Consider the following 20,896-nt stretch of genomic DNA (forward strand, 5'->3'; position numbering starts at 1 on the left):
TGCTGCAAAAGTGTATGTGATAAAATAAGCCCACAGCAGATTGAGCAGAAAAGAATTACAATCACCAGAGTATGTAGTAAGAACAAGAAAAAAATAGAGAATAATATCAGGAATGTAACGTTAATTGGTCTCGTGGAGATCCGGAACTGAAAGGTATCAGCCTAAAATAAAAAGAGAAAATTGGAAAGAGCACTTACCCTCAAAGGAAACACTACGAGGAAGAATCGGAATAGAAAGTTGTAGAGAATGGAGAAGAAGAATTATTGGGAAAGACCTAAACTTAGAGAAATTTAGGAGGAAAAGTCAATGCCAAAGGAATGGACGTTAGGAGAACTGATCATGCTTTTAAATATCAAATAAAAAATATAAACCACAATGATAAGACAGAATATAACGAAATACGTCGAAGAGAGGCTCGGAGAATACCAATAGGACTTTGGAAGAGGAAGAACCACCATAGAAGCAAATCATACCAAGGAATAACATGGGAAAACTAGTACGAACATAATATATACAATACTTATCGATTTTAAACAAGCTTTTGATAATATAAAGAGAAAAAAAAACTAATAAGGTACGTGATAGTTTTGACAAAACTAATATTAAAATACAGAAAGATCAGAAGCTCAGATACTAACCATAGAGGGTTTGACGAGATAGACGCGGAATCAGGAGTAAGAGAGAAACAGGCACTAGCGATAGAGAGAACTTAAAATAAAGAATTTAACAAAGCAGCCATTGGACATGTCGTTATCTGCCATATGTCTCACTAAGAAAGAAGAACAATATTACAGAATATTCAGAATATTTGAAAGAAGAATGGTTGAAAGTAAATGGATGAGATTGAATATAGAACTAAAGAAACAATGGAAGACAAACCAGATAAAATCAGAGAGGCTGAAAATGTGTGGTCACGTAGAGAGACACCAGCCAGTTTTTATAATGAAAAAAGTAAAATATGGAGATCAATAGAAGGTAATTTAAGAGGAAAACTAAGATTGAGATCAGAAGATTACGATAGAGAAGTTAAAAAAAAAATGGAATTTTCAAGACGTTAGATACAAGATCAACAATAGGAGAAAAGGGACTAAAATAACAGGAGAAGATAAAAGCCTCAAAATTCGATAGAAAAACGAAGACATAAGATCGTAGGAGCTATGAATAAAAGAATCGAAGAGTTCTTAGGAGAGAACTAATGTATCGACCTATCATTATAGCCAAAATATTTCGGTAATTAAATTTACGATTTGTGTATGTTGTTATAAAATTGCCAATAAATAAAAAATAATACAGACATTACCTAACAGCCAGGGGGCGACACATTCGTTTTCTTTTGCACTCTTGAGGATGGTTTCTGGTAGAGGAAGGGAATGTCGAACCATTGCACCGTATAGTCCATATTCGGCCATTATTGTACTCCTGCCCCAGCATTTTTCTGTTTTTCTCCATTTCGCCCTTCGGTTTTGAAACCATACCTTGAATAAGATAGATATATAGATGAAAAATAGATAAAACAATTGAGGTGTCCGGCTGTGTCAACTCATATTGATTAATAAAACTTTTCCACCAGACTCCAAGCAGTAACAACTATTAAATATCTCATTATAGATTATTGGAAAATATAACAGAAAATAGTAAATCGAGTCAAGCCTGTGAACAAGTTATTTATACCTCTAAGTAAATTGTTAAAAAAATAGTTGAAGTATACAATTTTCCTTCAACTTAATCGGTTTGTGAGGTGTAGACTGATGAAATGTTGAGAAAAAATTCTAATTTTCTTGTATAACACTCTGGTGGTCCGTCTCTTTCATCATCTCATTTCTCTGCATCTGTAACTCGACAGTGGAATTTTCACGAGGTTTTGCTGGGAGCCATCCACCAAATCGCATTAAATATATCATTCCAGCATTCATTTATGAGTTAGCCTACAGCGTTTTTCCAACCTAGTTATCTTTCCATATACATCATATTTCCCTGCTATGCTTTGAAATTTCAAGTTCTTCTTCACACTCTGTGAAAATTCAAGAACATAGAGAAGTACGTGTGCGGAAATCGCCAGCGTCCGACATCTGTTACAGATAAACCTGTTATTGTGATTGTAAGTAAATCAGTATAGTCGTTGCCTTCATTGCATCAGAGATGATTCCTCGGAAAAATGCCAAGTTTAGAAGTAGATCAACGAAATTTCACTTTGAAGTTGAGAACTTAATAATTTATTAAAATAAGTGTACGGAAGCGAACTTGAGTGTCTTAGGAACGCAATTTATATACGACCCTTACAGTAACCCGGATTAAATTGTGACTGTGGGTCGCAACTCGTATGCAACCAATTCGAGCCTAGTTAATTTTTAGATCAAAAGCTACCCCGAGCGAATTTTTTGAATATCATTTTTTTCGTGTTTTATTCTAAATTATTCTAGATACCAACTCAACGAACATTTTCGTTGAAACAACATGTCGGGACAGATCTACACAAGTCAAAATGTAAAAATAGGAAACAAAAAAAAATCATTTGCTGTAGACTGTCGTTAATCTATCTCTAAACTTTATCTAATAGACAACAAGACTTTAATGCTGATTTATGCGTGGCAATAATTTGTGTCAAAATACCTCTTCAAAAACTACATTAAAATATTTTTGTAAAAATATTTCCAGGAAAGTGCTTCCGGTGAAAGTAAAGTACATACACACATAATATGTGCCATTAGGCGGTTATGTTTTTTTCCAATATTTTCTTAGTTCACTTATTATTCAATAACATCTCTGTGTTGTTTCTAAAACGTCCTCTATCTATATACATTCTACAACTGATGGAATTTAATATTAAAGTAAATTTAGTAAATTGGTGGTGATATTATTTTTTATATTCCCTGTTTTATAACTACCAGGTTGGAGTTAGACTTCCGCCAAGGGCCCAACTAGTGCACCACCATCAACCCTCCAATTCAATTATAACAACTTGGAGCTGCAATAAGTCGTGTGACTGACACACAGATGTCGTTGCCATTGTCAAATTCAAATGAAGTAGCAGCTTTCAAAAGACTATGTGTAAAATTTCATGACATTAGTCAGAAAAAAGTAACAGCCATTTAAATGAAACCACTTTTGTAATTTTCAAAACAATTTCGTGTGTTAATTTATTGTTGCTTTTTTATGAGAAAAAAAATTATGTACAAGCTCAGCAATGGCTTCAAAAGTGTTATCCGGACTTTGCTCCATCGAAAAGAACCATTTGTTATTGGTTTGCCGAGTTTAAACGTGCTCGTACAGACATCGATGTTGGTGAACATTATATAAATATCAGATAAATCAGATTTTTTACGTCGATATGTGACAAAGGATGAAGCATGGATCCATCACTTCACTCCGGAATCACTCTGACTACAGCCGGTGAACCACGTCCGAAGCGTCCAAAGGCTCAACAGTCAGTATTTTGGAATGCGCATGGAATATTGTTCATCGACTATCTCCAAAAGGAAGAGACAATCAATAGCGAATACTACTTAGAGTTGTTGGATCGTTTGAATGCAAAAATTAAAGAAAAATGGAGGAAAAAACCACTGCTTCATCAAGATAATGCACCGATTAACAAGTCGATGGCAACGATGGTTAATTTGAACGAATTACACTTCGAATTGCTTCATCATCCATCGTATAGTTCAGATGGCCTCCCAGAGACTACTGGTTATTCGACGATCTCAAAAAAATGCTCACCGGTAAGGAATTCAGTCCAAATGAAGAAGCAATTGCTGAAACTGGAGCCTATTTTGAGGCAAAAGAGAAATCCTTCTGCAAGCACGGCATCGAAAAGTTGGAAAGAAGCGTTGGAATGATTATATTGATCTTGAGGAAGATAACATTGATGAATAAAATCGATATAACTGAGAATTTCGTAGCAAATAAGGTATTGTTTTCAAAGTTCAATACTGAAGACACTACTGCTTGTAATAAGGGCACAAAATATTTTAACAGAAGCCTCATTGGTAAATTAACAAACCTTTAACAAAATGTATTACAGTTTTGTAATAAAATCTTTAGAAAAACAAAAATTCCCTTTAATAGAATCCAGTAAAATCCATGTTGAGGAAAATATTTCATAAGTTTCAGTTAAAATTGATAATCCAGTTTAGCCGCTTTAAACAGTAGCCACAAAACCTTCAATTGATGTAGGTATAAAATTTTCATATAAAATTCACTTTAAATGTATGCTCTAGTTACCTCGGTAGATTTATAAAATATTTTTCCGAGCAGATAAAACAAAAATTTACTTGTTACAATAATATTCGAATTTTCCATTCGCAGGTATCTGCAACTTTGTAAATAAAGGTGAAAAACTGTAACGTTCCAAATAAAACAAATTCAAAATATTCATTTTTCGAATTTTTTCAATGTGTTATTTATGTATAAATTTTCGCATATAAATCCGGTTTGTAATAATGATCATATCGTCTATTTTCCAATATTTTGATAGGCACTCCAATTGACGTGTAACCGTTTTTCGAAAATCTCTCGATATCTATCATAAAATTGCTTAACGAATGAAGCGAAAATTGAACGCCAAATTATTCAATTTCGAGGCAACAAACACATTAAATAATTATAGAGTAACAAAACTCGCGAACAGTGCAATGCTCCACTCTATAGCAATAATCAGGAACACGCACAGGAGTATGCAATAATGAAATAAACGTCAATAACAGGGCTGGAGGGGCGGTACCTGACAACGTTTGAAAAGGGCGCCGCACCATCGCGAATAAGGTGTAATTTCGAAATACAATGAAACCGATTAGCCCCCCGTCTGCGTTCGTTGCTTCATTCCAAACCTACACAGAATTAATTATCAAATTAAATTAGAAATTAACTTGTTCAATGGGAAACGTTAGCAGACGGATTTTTGTTTGTATGAACTTCTTCGTAAGATTACCTAACAGATTAAATTCGCCGATTTGAACATTTGCAAAATGTTTTTCGTATTTACTTTATTTTGTAATACTTGATCAGATAATTTGGTTTAATATCAATTGGCTTGAATTGGATATAAAAATAAGATATAAAATTGTTTACTAATTTGAGTTCATTAAGTGATAGCCTATGTATAACAATATGCAACCAGCTTATCTACGATTATTGTTAATCTTGCAAAATAAAATTATATGACTTGGCAACCCTGCTATGAATGTTTGTCGCTGAGCGACGAAATTGAAATACGGGTGTTATTTAAAAGGTTTCCAACCTAGCAAAGAAACATCTTTTTTTCCTTTTTCTTTTGAGCCTTTACAGTTTTCAATTCTCTTCCATTTTAACCTATTCAATCCTTCCAAATAATAGTTGCTCAACAATAGGCGTTTACATATGTAAAAACGTCCTCGCCTGATAAAAATATCTCTCTTGCAAGTGATACTTTGAAGTTAGAAAACATCAGAATCTAATCTTCATCATTTTCTTAACCTTGCGGCTTCACGTGTCCCTTAAGGTGACAATAACCCAACAAGACTCCTGTTTGTCTTTCGAAATTAAGTTGGTTCAAGATATTACATGATTATGCGGTTGGCAACAAAATTTCTTGTTGTTTGATCCAAGATATCCAAGTCGAAAGAAGATTAACGCGACTGGTGCAAAAAAGTCTCCAATAATCGAGGTTGTTATCCTAGGAATTCATCTAGAGCACTTTAAGTGGTACTATGGGTGGTAAAACGACATGCCAGAAGAAGTTCGGTATGAAAAGAGAACCAAGAACCTTCAATTTGTGAATTTTGGCTATTGCTATCACCGAAGTGTGAAAAGGTGCGAAAAGTACTTTTTTTTCTTCAAATGTGTTCGATTATCAAGCAATATGAGTAATACTATCACATGACTATACCAGAAAACAGTTGCCATCACTTCCACCTTCTTTTCTTTTTTCAGACTAGGTTCGCTCTTTGCAATCCACTGTCTTGACCACTTTTGTTCCAGGAGAGTCGTGGTGCATCCAGATTTCATCTATAGTTATGAATCGACGCAAGATTTTTCTTAAACCACGTCAGTGAGACCTAGAAAATGTTCAATCGCTTTTGGTCCAAAGTGACCAAACGTGGCACCTAAAGCGACGATCGTTCGATATGATCACGTTTGAATTCAAATTATGGTGCAGTCTCCGTGTTTAACTCCTCTTTCAGTTGCGTAGGCGTATTGTCTTTCCATAACAAATTTTCTTCCATTTTCAGAACAATCTTAACAACTACTCATTAATTACAATTGTCCAACGACACTAGGCGTACGAAAAGTTTCGCCAAGAATCCCTAAACCCAAGTGAAGTGTTGTCACCTTCAGGATCAGGTCAGAAACTTTTCATATAATCATCAGCTGAAATAGTACTTTGTTGGACTCGTCTGTTGCTCGCCTCGCTTCGCTTGTGTCGTAATTTTCAGATTCGTCCAACAAAGTAGCACTTTCAGTCCTTGGCATACTAATAACTACTTCACTTTCTTAAAAATTTTACTTTCAATTTAGTAATGCCATCTTTTCGTGAAATTATAAATCCACTTGTTTCTTGTGCTACCAGTTTGATTCGAAAGTTGTACAACATTCTAATTCCTAGAAAAATTTAGTTAATTAATTCTTGAGAGGTTGTTATTTAGCTCATCAATTTCAAGTGAGATGAGCAGATGTGGTAAGATGGGCAAGGAGCCGCAGAAGAGAATGGAGAGACCATGTTGACAGAATGCCAAATGAACGGTTAGCAAAAATTGCAAAGGAAAAAGAAACCAGACACATCTCTCTCTACCTCCTGGACGACCACCTATAAGGTGGTATGAAAGCTGGTCCTCAGCATACCAACTACTCCTGGCAAACCCTTGATGAAAATAACGTAAGAAGAAGAAGAATTTCAAGTGAATAGTTATGATCAGAAGATTCCATCTAAGTTTCATGTGTAAAAACATATTTGAATACACATTTGGAAAAGATACTGCAAGAAATAGCTCCGCTTTAGAGCAACTCTTTTTAACGTTTAACAATTTTTTGACAGCTCTAGAGCAATTTGATCTTTAGATTGATTATGCTGGACCCATATTACATGCTGGCTGTAAAGATGGTTTTGTTTCCAAACGTCGTAAATAAATATTTTTAAATAGATTCCCACAAAAAGGTCAATTTCGTCAGTTGCTATGCTTACAATACTCGTGGACATATCTTTTCAAACTGTCCTCGTAATATAGTTTGTAGATTGTTGAAAGTAAAGCTATGTCAAATAGATACTTTAAGTGCGGTTGCTCTGGAGAGTCCTGCTTTTTAGATTGATAAGTTGATGACTTTTTTTTGATATTCAGTAAAATTTGGTTTATCGATCTGCTATGAAACATCTGCGAAAATCATTTTTGGACGTGATAGGAGGCTTCCTAGTGATCTATAATTTGGCTGTTGACGTGGAAAAGATCTAGCTGAAGAACAGAAGGACATTTAATAGAAGGGGTCAAAGTATAGTTTATAACGCGACGAGAAAAAGAAGATTTGGTCTAAAAAAATTTGGGAGGTCTGGACTTAATGAAAAAATAGAATAGAAAAACGAACGTATTCACCAAAATCGAGACTATGGAGAAAGGAGTGAATGATATCTAGAAAGGGACGAACCCTGCCTTCGAGGAGTTTATAGGCGCGTATGAAGGTACCGGGAAAGCTAGATATAGAGTTACTACAGATTAAAGAGAAGATTTGTTTACTCTCCCGAAAGATTCACTTGCATATAACATCCCAGCTTATATTAAGAACCTATGAGGGTTGGAAACCATCTTAGTTATATGTTTTGGTAATTAGAAAAACATTATCATCAGATTCCAGCTTCCGGTAAGACATTAAGACTCAAATACAATTCGCGGTACGTCTTCTACCTGCCAACCAAACGAATTCCCCACCTTCCGCTATGTATTGAATCCAAAATGAATAAATTGACTACAACTAAGATAGCAATCAGGTAGATTGACAATCATAAGGAACATGGTGGAGGTGATTTTTCGACATATCAAAAGTCGTGCTTTTTTTATAAGACCGGAAATAAAGTTTTCGATTTAAGCATCTAGTCCCACCTATACAGAAGTTTCAGGAGAAATTTCCTTCTACGGAGGGGGTAATGCTACGAACTCGCCAACTGATATATACCGTGAAGCAGGTACTGTTCTAATTTGTTTTCGAAGCTATGGCTTTGGCGAATGTGCATAGTTTTTGTGACTATTTTCCTACAGACAGATTTCTACCAATTTGTGTTTGTTTATGACATTCTAGAGATCTCAAGAATCCGAAATATCTAGAATGTGATTTTAATACATAAATTGAACAATTTGATGGCATTGCGAATACATAGGGACAGCGGCAAGTGAATAAAAAAGTAAACTAGATAAATTAGACGTTAAGTGTGTATATGAATATTAGTGAATAGTTAGCGTACAAAGTAAGATACACTGTGTGCATAAATTTATCCTACTTGATTATATTAAATGATGGTTACATAAATAAAAAAAATATTACAACAATAAATTCCATTGTGGAAAATAAATATATAGAAATGGTAGGTTTTCAATAAGATAAATGTGTTAACCTTAATGGAGATTATATTGAAAAACATAAATGAAATATTTGCCGATTTTTCATTGTAAGTGGATCAAAGGCAGAATGAATCTTTATCTTTATATTTATTAAAATCAAAGTCAATTCATAATGGAAGCCTCGGTAGAATACTATTAGATCTCGACTATTTAATAACTTTCATGTTTACATGATAAGGAAACAAATATAGTGGGTAGAGGTTAATACGTTCCACTTAAGGAATATTTCCATTGTCGTATTTTCCGATCCCTTAAGCAGAAGTTACCATCAAGACGCCATAGTAAGACGATATCAATCAAAGGCGTACGCTATTCTTAATTATCAATAAAGATATGAATGAATAAAAATCAATGATAAATTGCTAAAAATTCGTAGTTAACATAATAAAATAGAATCAATAAAGTATAAAAAAGTTTTAGCAAAGAAAATGGTTAGAGTAAATTATAAATTAGTCTTAGAAGATGACATAAGCAAGGAATGCTACAAAAAAGGGACGAAAAGTGCCAGTTATTTAGGAATACCTTGTCAAATCAGTATTATAGCAGTAAAACCGTTTGAATAAATATGAATATTGGTAAAATGATATCTCCGACGCCTATGCGGACGACGCCAAAAGCAGTAGTCGTTTTCTAGTTGGTAAACTGTATACAAATGGCGTATTTATGCTCTAATATGAATTTATTACTGGACGGCGAATCAGTAGGGTCTTAATGTAAACATTATTCATATTTAAGGCGAGCTAACGACAGACGCTATGCAAATGTAGCGATAGAAACAAAGTTTCTTTCAAGAGGCCTATTTCCAAATGGTTAAACTCACAAAAGGAGGAGTTAATAGATTGTAAAATATTTTATGGGTGGGGGATGTAGTGAAAAATTTAAATTTTTATTTTCTCTAGAAAAACTAATGAGAGTAGTGACACATCAAGTTTCCAAGAAGATACTATTTACATTTTTTCAAAACCATGTTTACAATGAATTTGCATAGTTTTATCATGATACGAGGATGGTTCCAGATGTACCTGGCCTGACCTAGAGATGGCGGTAGTTGCTTGAAAACTATTGAAAAGTACACAATCCATTCAGCATATATTTGGGTGAGACTGTCGTACATTGCATATTAACTAAAAATTTTGACATGAGAAAGTTGTGCGCATGATGAGTTTGCTTACAATGGAATAAAAACAGCGTCGTGAGGATGTTTCCATCGAGTGTTTGGCAATGTTTCACAGAAATTTTGCGCTGTTCAATAACAATGGATGAAACGTGGATCCATCACTTCACACCCCCCAATAAGAATCAAAACAATGGACTGAAAAGGGAGAACCGTCCCCAAAGAAGGTAAGATCATGGCGTCGGTTTTTTTGGATGCGCGTGGGATAATTTCCATTGGCTTTTTTGAAAAAGGAAAAACTATCAACGGCGAATATTATGCGGACTTTGGCAACGTTTCAAGAAGAAAGTGTTGATTCATCAAGACAATGCACCAGCTCCCACATCCGTTATTGCAATAGTCAAAATGAATAAATTACAGTTTAAATTGCTATCTCATGCACCCCATTCACCAGATTTAGCCCACTTGGATTATTTTATGTTCACAGACTTGGAAAAATAACTCGATGGTTGAAGATTTTCCAACAATGAAGGAGTAATGTCGACATTTAATGACTATTTTGAGGAGATTGACGATACGAAGATTTTTATTATAAAAAAGGTTCTAAAACGAGATTACGTTGAAAAATAAATATATTTTTTTCAAAATTTTCGTGCTTTCTTTGTTGGGCCAGGTACTGGAACCTTCCCGGTAATTATCAATGCGATTTTATAAGAGGAAAGTCCACAACATATCAACTGTTATCTATCAGATATATCATGGAAAAAATAAACGAATTTAATGTCCAAATTCATAAGCTGTTCGATGATTTCAAGGCCGTGTACAACACACACAGTTTGCCTGGACAATGGAGAAGCTTTAGTTGAAATTCATAGGTTTGTATAAAATGAAAATGAAGGACATAATGTTGCGTGGGATTGCAAAGGATCAATTCCAAAAAATGCCAGTGGGATTATAGACAAGGTGACATACTTGCCTACAATATGACGGTTGATAATGCGATTAGAGATGATATTATAAATACCATCGGCATCGGCTCGATCTACAATGAAAGCGTATAACTATTGATGTATGGTGACCATCTGCGCTTTATTGGAAGCTCACTAACAGCATTGAAAGACGCATTCTCTTCTTTAGAATTGGTAGCCAGTTAAATGGCTCTTGAGATAAATAAAAGCAGGACGAAATATATAACAATGACAGCCATCCAGATCAACTTAACGATAAAACTGTTTAGACAAGATTAATAGCTGCAAATATTTAGACTCAGTGAAAATAACTGATAACGATATCAATCAAGGAGTGATGCAGGGACTTGTTTTTTGAACAGACGTTATCAAAGACACATTAAGTGCATATATTCGCACACCACTACCTAGATCAACCAAAGTATCCATCTACAAAGTTCTCATATGCCCAGTTCTGACTTATGGGTCGGAAACTTGGAGTTTGATGATGACTATAAATAAAAATTTCTTCTATCCAAAACGTTTCGCCTGGATTCGTGAAAGTATATTGGTTATTCCTAAAACGTGTACAGGTATATCGGAGAGGATTAAGTTAATTGCATCCTATTGAGAGATTAAGGTTATAAAAGAAAGGTGACTTGAATTTCCCAGGTTCGAAGGATTATTGTTTTATCCAGAGAGATGTTCGGGAAAATATCAAAAAGTAAAAAAGCAACATTGGCCTTCTGGATTATTCATTACCGAAGCAGGGTAATTTTTATACGAGTAATGTTTTATACATTGTAAACTCATAAACATTGTTTTATAGAATGAACATTGCTCAAGATATACAACTCTAACGCAAGCTACAAAGCTTATATGTTTATATTTTTTATAACCAAATTATTCATAAGAAAAAAATTGTAGCGAGACAATTTATTGACTTAACTATGATTACATTAGACATTTTTGACAGGCGTTATATCTATGTTTCCGGTGTGGAAGACAAAACTTGGGATGCGCCTATTACATCGTTAACTAAAAAAATGCTTGTAACAAGGTTCAAATTGGTCGCTATCTTGTTTATTATAAGAAATAGAAATGATTATTTCTTTCTTTCTAAACCGTATGTTACTTCAACTGACACTTCTATTGTTATAAAGTTCAAGTCATGCTCTTCCTCTTTTTAGATTTTAACTTTAACTTAAGAATTGCTTCTCCTTTATTATTCATTTGTAGAGAAAACAAAGTAAATAAAAAAGGAGGTACTATTATTTTTAGATGTATATCAGATGTAGAAATATATATATATATATATATATATACTCACTATTTTTGGCTTATATTTTTCTGAGTCAGTTTTAAGAGCAAATTGGATATAATTTCAGTATTTCCCCGAGGTGAAGGTACAGATGATATAGATAATTTCATCTCAAAACTTAAGGAAATTAGTTGGAAACTAATTGACAGTTACTATTCTCAGATAACTTAGTACTTAAAAATAATAATAGGTTATAATTTAATGCTTTTATAAAAATACACTAGTACAAGCCTATAAACCCTTGTTGATTCTCTCTATAAGGGGCTTGCATTTTTTGATAATCGACAATTTCCCACTTGATATAACTTTGATTGAAGATAGTTGTAATCAACGGTTATGAGGGAAAAGAGTAGAAGAGTTGATTAATCATTTTGAGTTTCTAAAATCTAATTAAAAAAAAATTAGTTTATGAATTCAACGATTGTTATGTTACTAAGATAATCTCAATGATATAAATGGATTGTAATTGTAATTGAGGGAAGTATGTTGGACAAACTTGGAAATCTGTTAGTGTCCGGCTTAAAGAACACCCAGGTCATTTGAAATAAGAACGAACCTATAAGTTAGGTATTGCCGAGCACGGTCTTACTCATAATCATGGAATAATTTTATATATTATGAAATTTTCAAAAAATGTATTCAACAATAGATTCCTGCATACATTCGGAAGTATTGAGATTGTTAGATCAAAGAGTAGTTTAAGTAGAGACGGGGGATGACAAATTCCTTTATAATCTATTCGGTAGGAATTTAATATGAAGTGTCCTGCTGAAGCAAGATTTTCAGTCGAAATTATTTTCCAAGAGAGGAGCTTTAGTGGCGGGAAAGGCTAGAATATAAAGATAGTGTACCAAGTTTTAGTTTACCTCTAGACTCTAAAAACTATCAGTTTGTGTTTTCATTTCGAAACATATAGGAAACTATTTTATTATTGATATTACGAAAAAACTTTTTCATACGAAGCTCTGCATGGTATAAAACCTGGATTCCTTATTATCATGAATAAAATTCATCAAAAATTGTAAATATCTTCTGTTTACATTGATTTTTTCTTTCATTTTCACTCAATACTTAAGTGTACTAATATTTCCTTGAAATAAAGAAACGAAAAAAGTGGTTGTATGTATGTACAAGGTCCTTCACGACGAGCTGAATCAATATGCATATGGGAAAGTACTGGGACTAGTGTTCTGAAAATTTTTCTTGCATGGGTTTTCCAAAATTCTCGTTTCACCTATAATAATTTCAGTTGTCTAAAACTTCCTGTGGACCCAAACTTCATTATTTTGAACGGAATGCTATGGTTTTCATTAAATTTTTGGAATCTACGCGAAATTTCAATATAACTTCATAAAAGGCATTGTATGCCTAAAATTCACCATTTTTTGATTATTATTCATTTTCGAAATTTTCGGACACATGCAGCCATCCACTTAAAAAATTATATTTATAAGATTAAGTTAGTCAGGTCTGATATTTTTGGGATGTAGACAAATAACACAACTTTCAAAATTTGTTGAAACCTTAACAAAAATTTATATAGTGTTCAGAAAATGATGCCGAAGTTTGCTATCTAAAAACTTCGAAAACTTAATTTTTTCAATTGGCAAACCCTATTTTTCTCTTCACCTTTGGATTCTTCTGTTTTAATTAAGGGAACTTCGTTAGTAAATTCATATATACAAATTAACAGTTTTTGTAGAAACTTGAAAAAACTGAAATCTTCATGGTTTTAATTTAATTTCAAACATTTACTTTAGTTTAATTTTTAGTTTTGTTCTTCTCCTCTTAGTGTAGTGTTTTTAAATATTTTTTAATTGACTGAAGTATTTCAATTTGATACGTTAACTTTTGTTATTCGTTGTTCGCCATCGGCAGGTGACAATTAAAAACCATGAAAATTTCACTTTTTTCAAGTTTCTACAGAAACCGTTAATTTGTATATATGAATTAGTAATGAAGTTACCTAAATTTAAAGCGTAGAATCCAATGGTAAAGAGAAAAATGAGGGTTCCCATTCGAAAAAATTAAGTTTTTAGATAGCGAAATTCGGCACCATTTTCTGAACACCCTATATAGATTTTTGTCAAGGTTTTAACAAATTTTGAAAGCTGTAAGTGTTATTCGTCCAAATCCCAAAAATATTAGACCTGACTCACTTAAACTTAGAAATATAATTTTTTTAGTGGAGGGCTGCATGTGTCCAAAAATTTTGAAAATGTGAAATAATTGGAAAATGGTGTACTTTAGGAATACGATGCCTTATACAAAGTTATATTGAAATTTTGCGTAGATTCCAGAAATTTAATAAAAACCAAATCGTTCCGTTTAAAATAACGAAGTTTGGGCCCACTTTTTGCTGCGATACTGAAGAGCCCATTATTTACAGTTGATCTGTTGATCCCCCTTCTTTCAAAAGTCTAGAATGTGGGATGGCTGTAGTTGCCAGAAACCTTCTCTGCTCTGAGGTTCCTTAGTGATTCACACTTCGATCTGCATGCCGTATTATCTACCTCTAAAGTCTTCAGTGTTTATTGTGGCGATACTGCCCCGAATGGACTCCTGTTATTATTCGTGGATTGTTCTTACTTAGGTTGATACATCTAGCAGGACTTCTCTTGTTATTGTTTACCAAAAGAGCCTTTGCCTGTCTCAGCACTTGTAGGTTGTCCCAATAATTGGTTTTGCTTCTATCTAGATTCTTTTCCAGTGTTTTCCCCATTGTTATCTAGTTGATATCACAGAAGGGTTCAGGTCCCATGAAGGGCTTGTCTGCCCCCGCTTTAGATACCTTATCTTTAAATTTATTTTTCTTGGCTAGCTCGTTTAATTTTTGTAGGCAATCATAGTGGAGTTTGAATCTTATGATATTGGAGTTTAAAGCTCCAATGGTTGCTAGGCTATTGGAGAGGATGTGATGATCTCCTGTTTGCGATAGTTCTTATCTGGATTGAACTGGACACATTTTCAAATTGCATAAACTTCTGCTGGAAAAATGCTTCGTTTTCATAGTGTTTGGCTCTACGTCCGTACACTTCTATTCTAGTTCTGTCTGCTGTTTTAGATCTGTCCATATACCATTTAATGACATTTCTTGTATGGTGTTATGATACCACTTATTTCCAAAGCTTAGTATTGAGGTAAATTTTTTCTCGAAGCTTAACCCAGGTCTCAGGTTTGGTCATTATTAAGGAACGGTTTTTACAACGAAGTGGTTACAAGATGTTCGAACAGATCTAGATATCTTATCGATTACAATATATGTTTGTAATGATTTCTTCGACATCAGTATAAATTATCTTATTCATTTTTTTTACTTTATAATATATGTTATTGAAATAATGACTTAACATAAGTAACCCAAATATCATAACTTTGAAGTATCTTAATTCAGCATCAAAGAAATCATTGACTGCAAAGAAACCTACCATTGCATCTAGCATTGCTAAGTTGGCGCTTTATATGTTTGCACCTGACAATCAAAATAGAGAAGACATCACAATTTAGCTATAAATGAACTACAAGACAACAAATTTCTGGTCCTCTGATAGCCAAAACGAAGCGATTCAATGACATTCAACGGACTGCATCGGGCATTCCCTATGTAGTGACGTCACTCCTAGCTGATTGGTGCCCCGTCTGCTTGTGATCACATGATAGAATATTTAAAATAACTTGTTTCATGAATTTTTGAGAGTTTTAGCGATGGCCAATAACGAAATTTTTTTTACCATTGTGAAATACGCTATCCAATTTTTGAAAAATTTTACTCTTCTTATGAGAAATTTAGTATATGACGAAAATATTCGATATGCTCGCAAGTATTTTCATTTCTTATCATTAATATTTTTCAAATATCTTTTATATGAATGAAAGTAATTTCAAGATTTATCTAATGAACGACTTTTTCTCATAAACATAATAATAAGAAAGTTCCCATAATCTTCGAGCTTAAGTGGACACACTGTATATATATAAACAGAGGATTTGATATAGAATTGTTTTAAGATACGATACAATACAATGCAGATACAGAGAACAGTGAATAAAATTCGTATGAAAAAGAAGTTGAAAATAGGATTAATTCAGTCTCGTGGAAGCGGTAGGTTATCAATCACTGACTGCGGAACTTATGGCTTTATATTGGGATATAACAAAGAACCAAAAATAGATTACGCTCAAGAAATCCTCGGCAGTGGGTCGACGACGCGGCATAAACGATGAAATATACGATGGATGTTACTTCATAAATTAGATTATTTTCGTATTTTCCACAAAAGATAATGGGAGATCATCAGCGTGCTTATCGGAAGTAGATTAAGGATTTAAGAAACATATATTATTATGATGTTTGTTACTATTATTTAATGGAGTATGTTCCTGACACCTTGAAGTGAATTGACCAAGGTACCATATTCAACGGTACAAAATCTAGTACACAATTTCGACAGAAAGAAACGAATTATTGAAAAAATTCGTGACGATTGATGATTCGTTTGAACTGTAGATGAAAAATACCATATAAGATTCATACAAACAAAATGCCAGTGGGTACAAAAAGGACGTATCATCTTATCATTGTGTACTCAATCCTCTCGAAACGCCAAATTCAAGCTCCGGTGTTGTAAATTTAATAAGAAAAGGTAACAAATTGTGGAAAGAAGATTTGCGACACGTGGTTGACATATCTACGACATTTCTATATGAAACCTACAGTGTCTGAATTAATAATCACACTAACCGAAAATGAAAGTGACGACGAAATGGATGAATTTTTCAATGTTGCTGGTAGAGTTTGGATGTACATTTCGGTTCATATTTTTATTTAAACTCTATGTAAATAGTTTTGTACATTTTTTTGTATATATGTCGTAGGTCAATAGATAAGTTGGAATTTAAGCTAATATCCCAGGATAATAGGCAGTTGGCTGATGGCGCATGCCTATTCTCCCGGAATTCTGCCGAACAATAGATTATTCGTCGAAAAATAACCATACGTTTGTCTATTCTCCTGGGACTTTAGCTAAAATTCCGATAACAGACTGTTGGGTTTACAGAATAAGAAAAAAAAATAGGATTAAAGAAGTTTTATTTATTTATTTTTTGCATGTCAATCATTTATTGCAACACGTGGAGACTTCTACAGATAAGTACACAGCATCTGTTTGTTTTTTTCTTTTTACGATTACGTGACATTCATTTTCGATTTGCAATAGTTCATAGCTATTCACATAATGATAGTAAGTATTGTAAGCTTTGGGTCCAACTTCTCTGTCTGGAGGACCAGCGAGTAAAAATTGCTTTACTTTGTTTAACTTTTCTTTATTCCATATACCGCGATTATCTATCTGACTATTAAACAATTTGGCCTTTTTCATTAGATATTGTATTATCCGAATTTCAGCTAATTTCCCAGGAGAATAGATAAACGTTTTGTCTTTTCTGGGCGAATAATGTATTGTCCGGCATTTAGCTAATATTCCGGGAGAATAGGCATGCGTGGCGCGCCATCAGTCAACTGCCTATTGTCTTGGAATATTAGCTAAAATCCCATCTTGTCTATTGACCTACGATATATACATATGTATTTTTGTTAGCAACTCTGTGTAGAATATACATATAATTATGATGGCTCTTTAAATTGCCAGGTGAATTTTTAGAAAGAACAAGTGTCGGTATCTGATTTATTGCGTGGTGGGAAAATGGCTAATTAATTGATATTGACAAGCTTTAGGATGCAGGTTACTTTAGTATCTATACGCATCTGGATGCAATGTATTGACATGATTCCATGAACACTGTTTCTTTACCCAGTATTTGAGCTACAACTTGAGATTTATTTTAAGGTTTTTTAAGCTATACTGTGAGCAGTATCGTAAGTCATACGATCTATGGAATTACGTTACATCGACAAAACCATTTCAATTTTTGCTTTGACTACTGCTGTAGGAGTTTATTGATGTATAGTGGTGAGACGTTCTTTATAGCTAGTTGTAGCATCTAGTACACTTTACGTCGCATAAACTAACTATGAGCCTACTTTTTTTGATATTGTCTTCTATATACATCTGTTCCGTTTGCTATTCGCCCAAATTTTTAAAACGTTTTCGGATCAATTTGATTTGATGTCCAAAATTTCCTTATGTTTGACCTATTCCGTTTCTTATTTGTCTCAATTGTCATCACAGAACATTTGTCTTGCTTATTAGAAAGAATTTTGTCTTCTGATTTATATTATAAATTGTATACCACCAAAAGCTGGATCGGGAGTAATTTAAGCTAGTACAAAACACTTATCATTGCTACGTTTCTGTTTGGAAATCTTGCAGGTAGAAATACTTGTAATTCAAACATATCTTGAAGGTAACAGAACCTTGGAGATCCATCTAATCGAGCCGACAAAACAAAAGAATCTTCTTAATATGGGTTCGTCGAACAGTAATCAACAGATATGTAGAGGGCAATACAATTCGTCACCAAAGGAGAAAAACACTTTGTATTGGCCTAAAGTAGTGTGGAAATATGTTCGGAAAAAATAGAAGCACTTTGGCTTCGTATAAGTGCAAAAGACAATTGTGCCAAGTAATTTATATACAGGGTGTTCGCATGCGAACGCATAGATTAATCGAAAATTAACAATAAGGTTTAACCAATCAAAGCTTGTCGAGAGAGCCATAAAAGTATTTAGCTGCTTCCGCATTTTTAAACTTTGCATTATAAACATGTGATTTTTAATCGATTTTTTTCGCTTAATGCAATGATATAACTTGCATGCGAACGTTTGAAAACATCCGATATATATTTGAAAATTTATAATAAGATATAATTTGCTTATATTAAAAAGAATCACTTCTTAATTGTTAAACTGGTACAGTTGAAGCTAAAAATGAATGTTGAATTTAATAGTCTTTAACCTCGCCTTTTATGTCTATACCTTATCAAAAATCTACCTTTAAGCTAGGTCAACCTGTTCTCATGGGATTCCTTGGGATTACAATCTGTATAGAAGAGTGTGCTCTATTAAATAGTTATTTTCCTAACAAGTGCGAAAAGTGATAGTTTCCCGCACGCGACTGCAGCTGTCCCGAACGACGCTCCGCGATCAAGTGCGGGAAAGACACTTTACGCATGAGTTAGAAACATTATTTTTTCTACGGCCGTATATACAAAAAAGTATACCAACCCATTTTTCTAAAATGATTTTATTCCAACAAACATAATAATATACAAAACTTTAACTTAAAACTACTAATTATTATAAATATTAATATTGAAAATACAATTTGTTATATTCTGTAGACTAGTAAGGATTGCCGGTCCAGTGGAGTTACTTGGTTTCAACTGGAAGGTAGATGACGTCGATGAGGATGGCATCGGTTGCAGGTCGCATAAAGATGACGATGACGGTGACGGCAAAGGTTTTAAGTCATTTGGCAGGTAACAGCTCGGAATTAGTTTCATTTGCAGCCTTCAAAATGGTTGCGGGAAGTTCTTCATCGGATGAATCCATTAATATTATTGTATCGGATTCGGTTTAATGTGGTTTAATTTAGAAGAAGATTGTTCTTATTCGGTCACTTCCAAGACGTTTTGAACAACTTTGACGTTTTAATAACAATTACACGCTTGGGTTGTTATAGCAACTGATAATCAAACCCGGGTGGTTTGATAGTTGTTTCTCCTAATGCGTGCGGAAAAGTGGGTTAAAACGCACGGTCATAGAAAAAATAAATTGCTGATTGGATATCCGCAAACTTTGGCCTTAAACTACTTAGTATTCTTGTACTCAAGCGACGCTATATCTTTTCTTGGCAGTTTTATCTGTAATATATTCATCAAGAACATTCCTTTCTTCTGCTTAAAATTTAAATTTTCATTTATTCTCAAAATTATGTTATAAATATAATTCAGACATTTTAGAATAATGGCCACTAGCTCTCTCACTGTTTTTACACATTTTATGATTTTTAATGTTTACGTCAAATCTGACATTTTGACAATTATAAATTATTGTCATAACGTTGGGAAATGAACTAAATTTTAGTGATAAATACAATACTCGATCAAAATGAGCAGTTCTGATAAAAATACTACTAATACAACAGGATCAAAGTCTACTAGAGCTCCATCAGAAAATTTGGTAAATATTTTTAAATGAAAATGATCAACCTCTTCGAAATATACTAATAATGTCCTCTATTGTATTATTATTTTAATAGGATCAATCTGTTTGCCCAGCTTCGGTGGATAAATGTGTACATAAATGTGTCCCCTCCTCCTGTTTGAATAAAAGAGTACAACCAGCCTCAACAGCGGCTGCTGTTGCTCCTCTACCAGACCAGTCAAAATTTTCTCCAGAACCTCCGAAACAAACTGCTGCACCTGACAAGAAGGCTGCTTTAGAAAGTAATCAAAATCGTTTACCAATTGCGTTCAGCTGCTCACCAGACAATGCCAGTTGTTCGAAGGGTCAAAGTGGATCACCACAAATAAAGTCAAATGCTGCATCGGAGAATCCAAAAGACGCGGCAGCCAAGGGATCTTCTTCTCAATGTATAAAACCAAAACCTGTTTGTAAGGATTGTGCGAGACCGGTATGTAAGGATACTAGTACCGTGATAAAACCACCTCCAGGAAGACCTTCGTTTAAAACTGTAAGTAGATTGATAGAATAGTATTAAAAGTAGCATCACTTGATATGTTTGACGGTTTTTTTGAACTTTTACTTCTATAATGATGATGCTAATGAATATATGTTTCGTGCAATGGTGCAAAAGGTTTCATATGTTCATCTTCTTGTGCTATGTCCGCTATCGGATGTCAACAGTTTAACAATGGTTCCGAAAGGCGCTGTGTTGATGTTAGACTTGATAGAAGGTAATGGTAAACCATCAACGTTGTAAGTAGTTTCTTATCCTGCTTATTTTGTCAAAATGTC

General features: G+C 33.8%; 1 protein-coding gene across 1 annotated transcript in view; it reads right to left on the bottom strand.

Annotated features, from left to right (window-relative positions):
• Positions 1 to 20,896, bottom strand: part of LOC130440651 (visual system homeobox 2-like) — a 173,582-nt gene that overhangs the window by 3,015 nt on the left and 149,671 nt on the right. Inside the window, exon 6 of the mRNA XM_056773912.1 lies at positions 1,301 to 1,475. Within this exon, the coding sequence (XP_056629890.1) occupies positions 1,301 to 1,475 (175 nt within the window). The remainder of the gene's footprint in view (positions 1 to 1,300; positions 1,476 to 20,896) is intronic.

This window comes from Diorhabda sublineata, chromosome 2 (assembly GCF_026230105.1).
Source record: "Diorhabda sublineata isolate icDioSubl1.1 chromosome 2, icDioSubl1.1, whole genome shotgun sequence".
Taxonomy (NCBI): Eukaryota; Metazoa; Arthropoda; class Insecta; order Coleoptera; family Chrysomelidae; genus Diorhabda; species Diorhabda sublineata.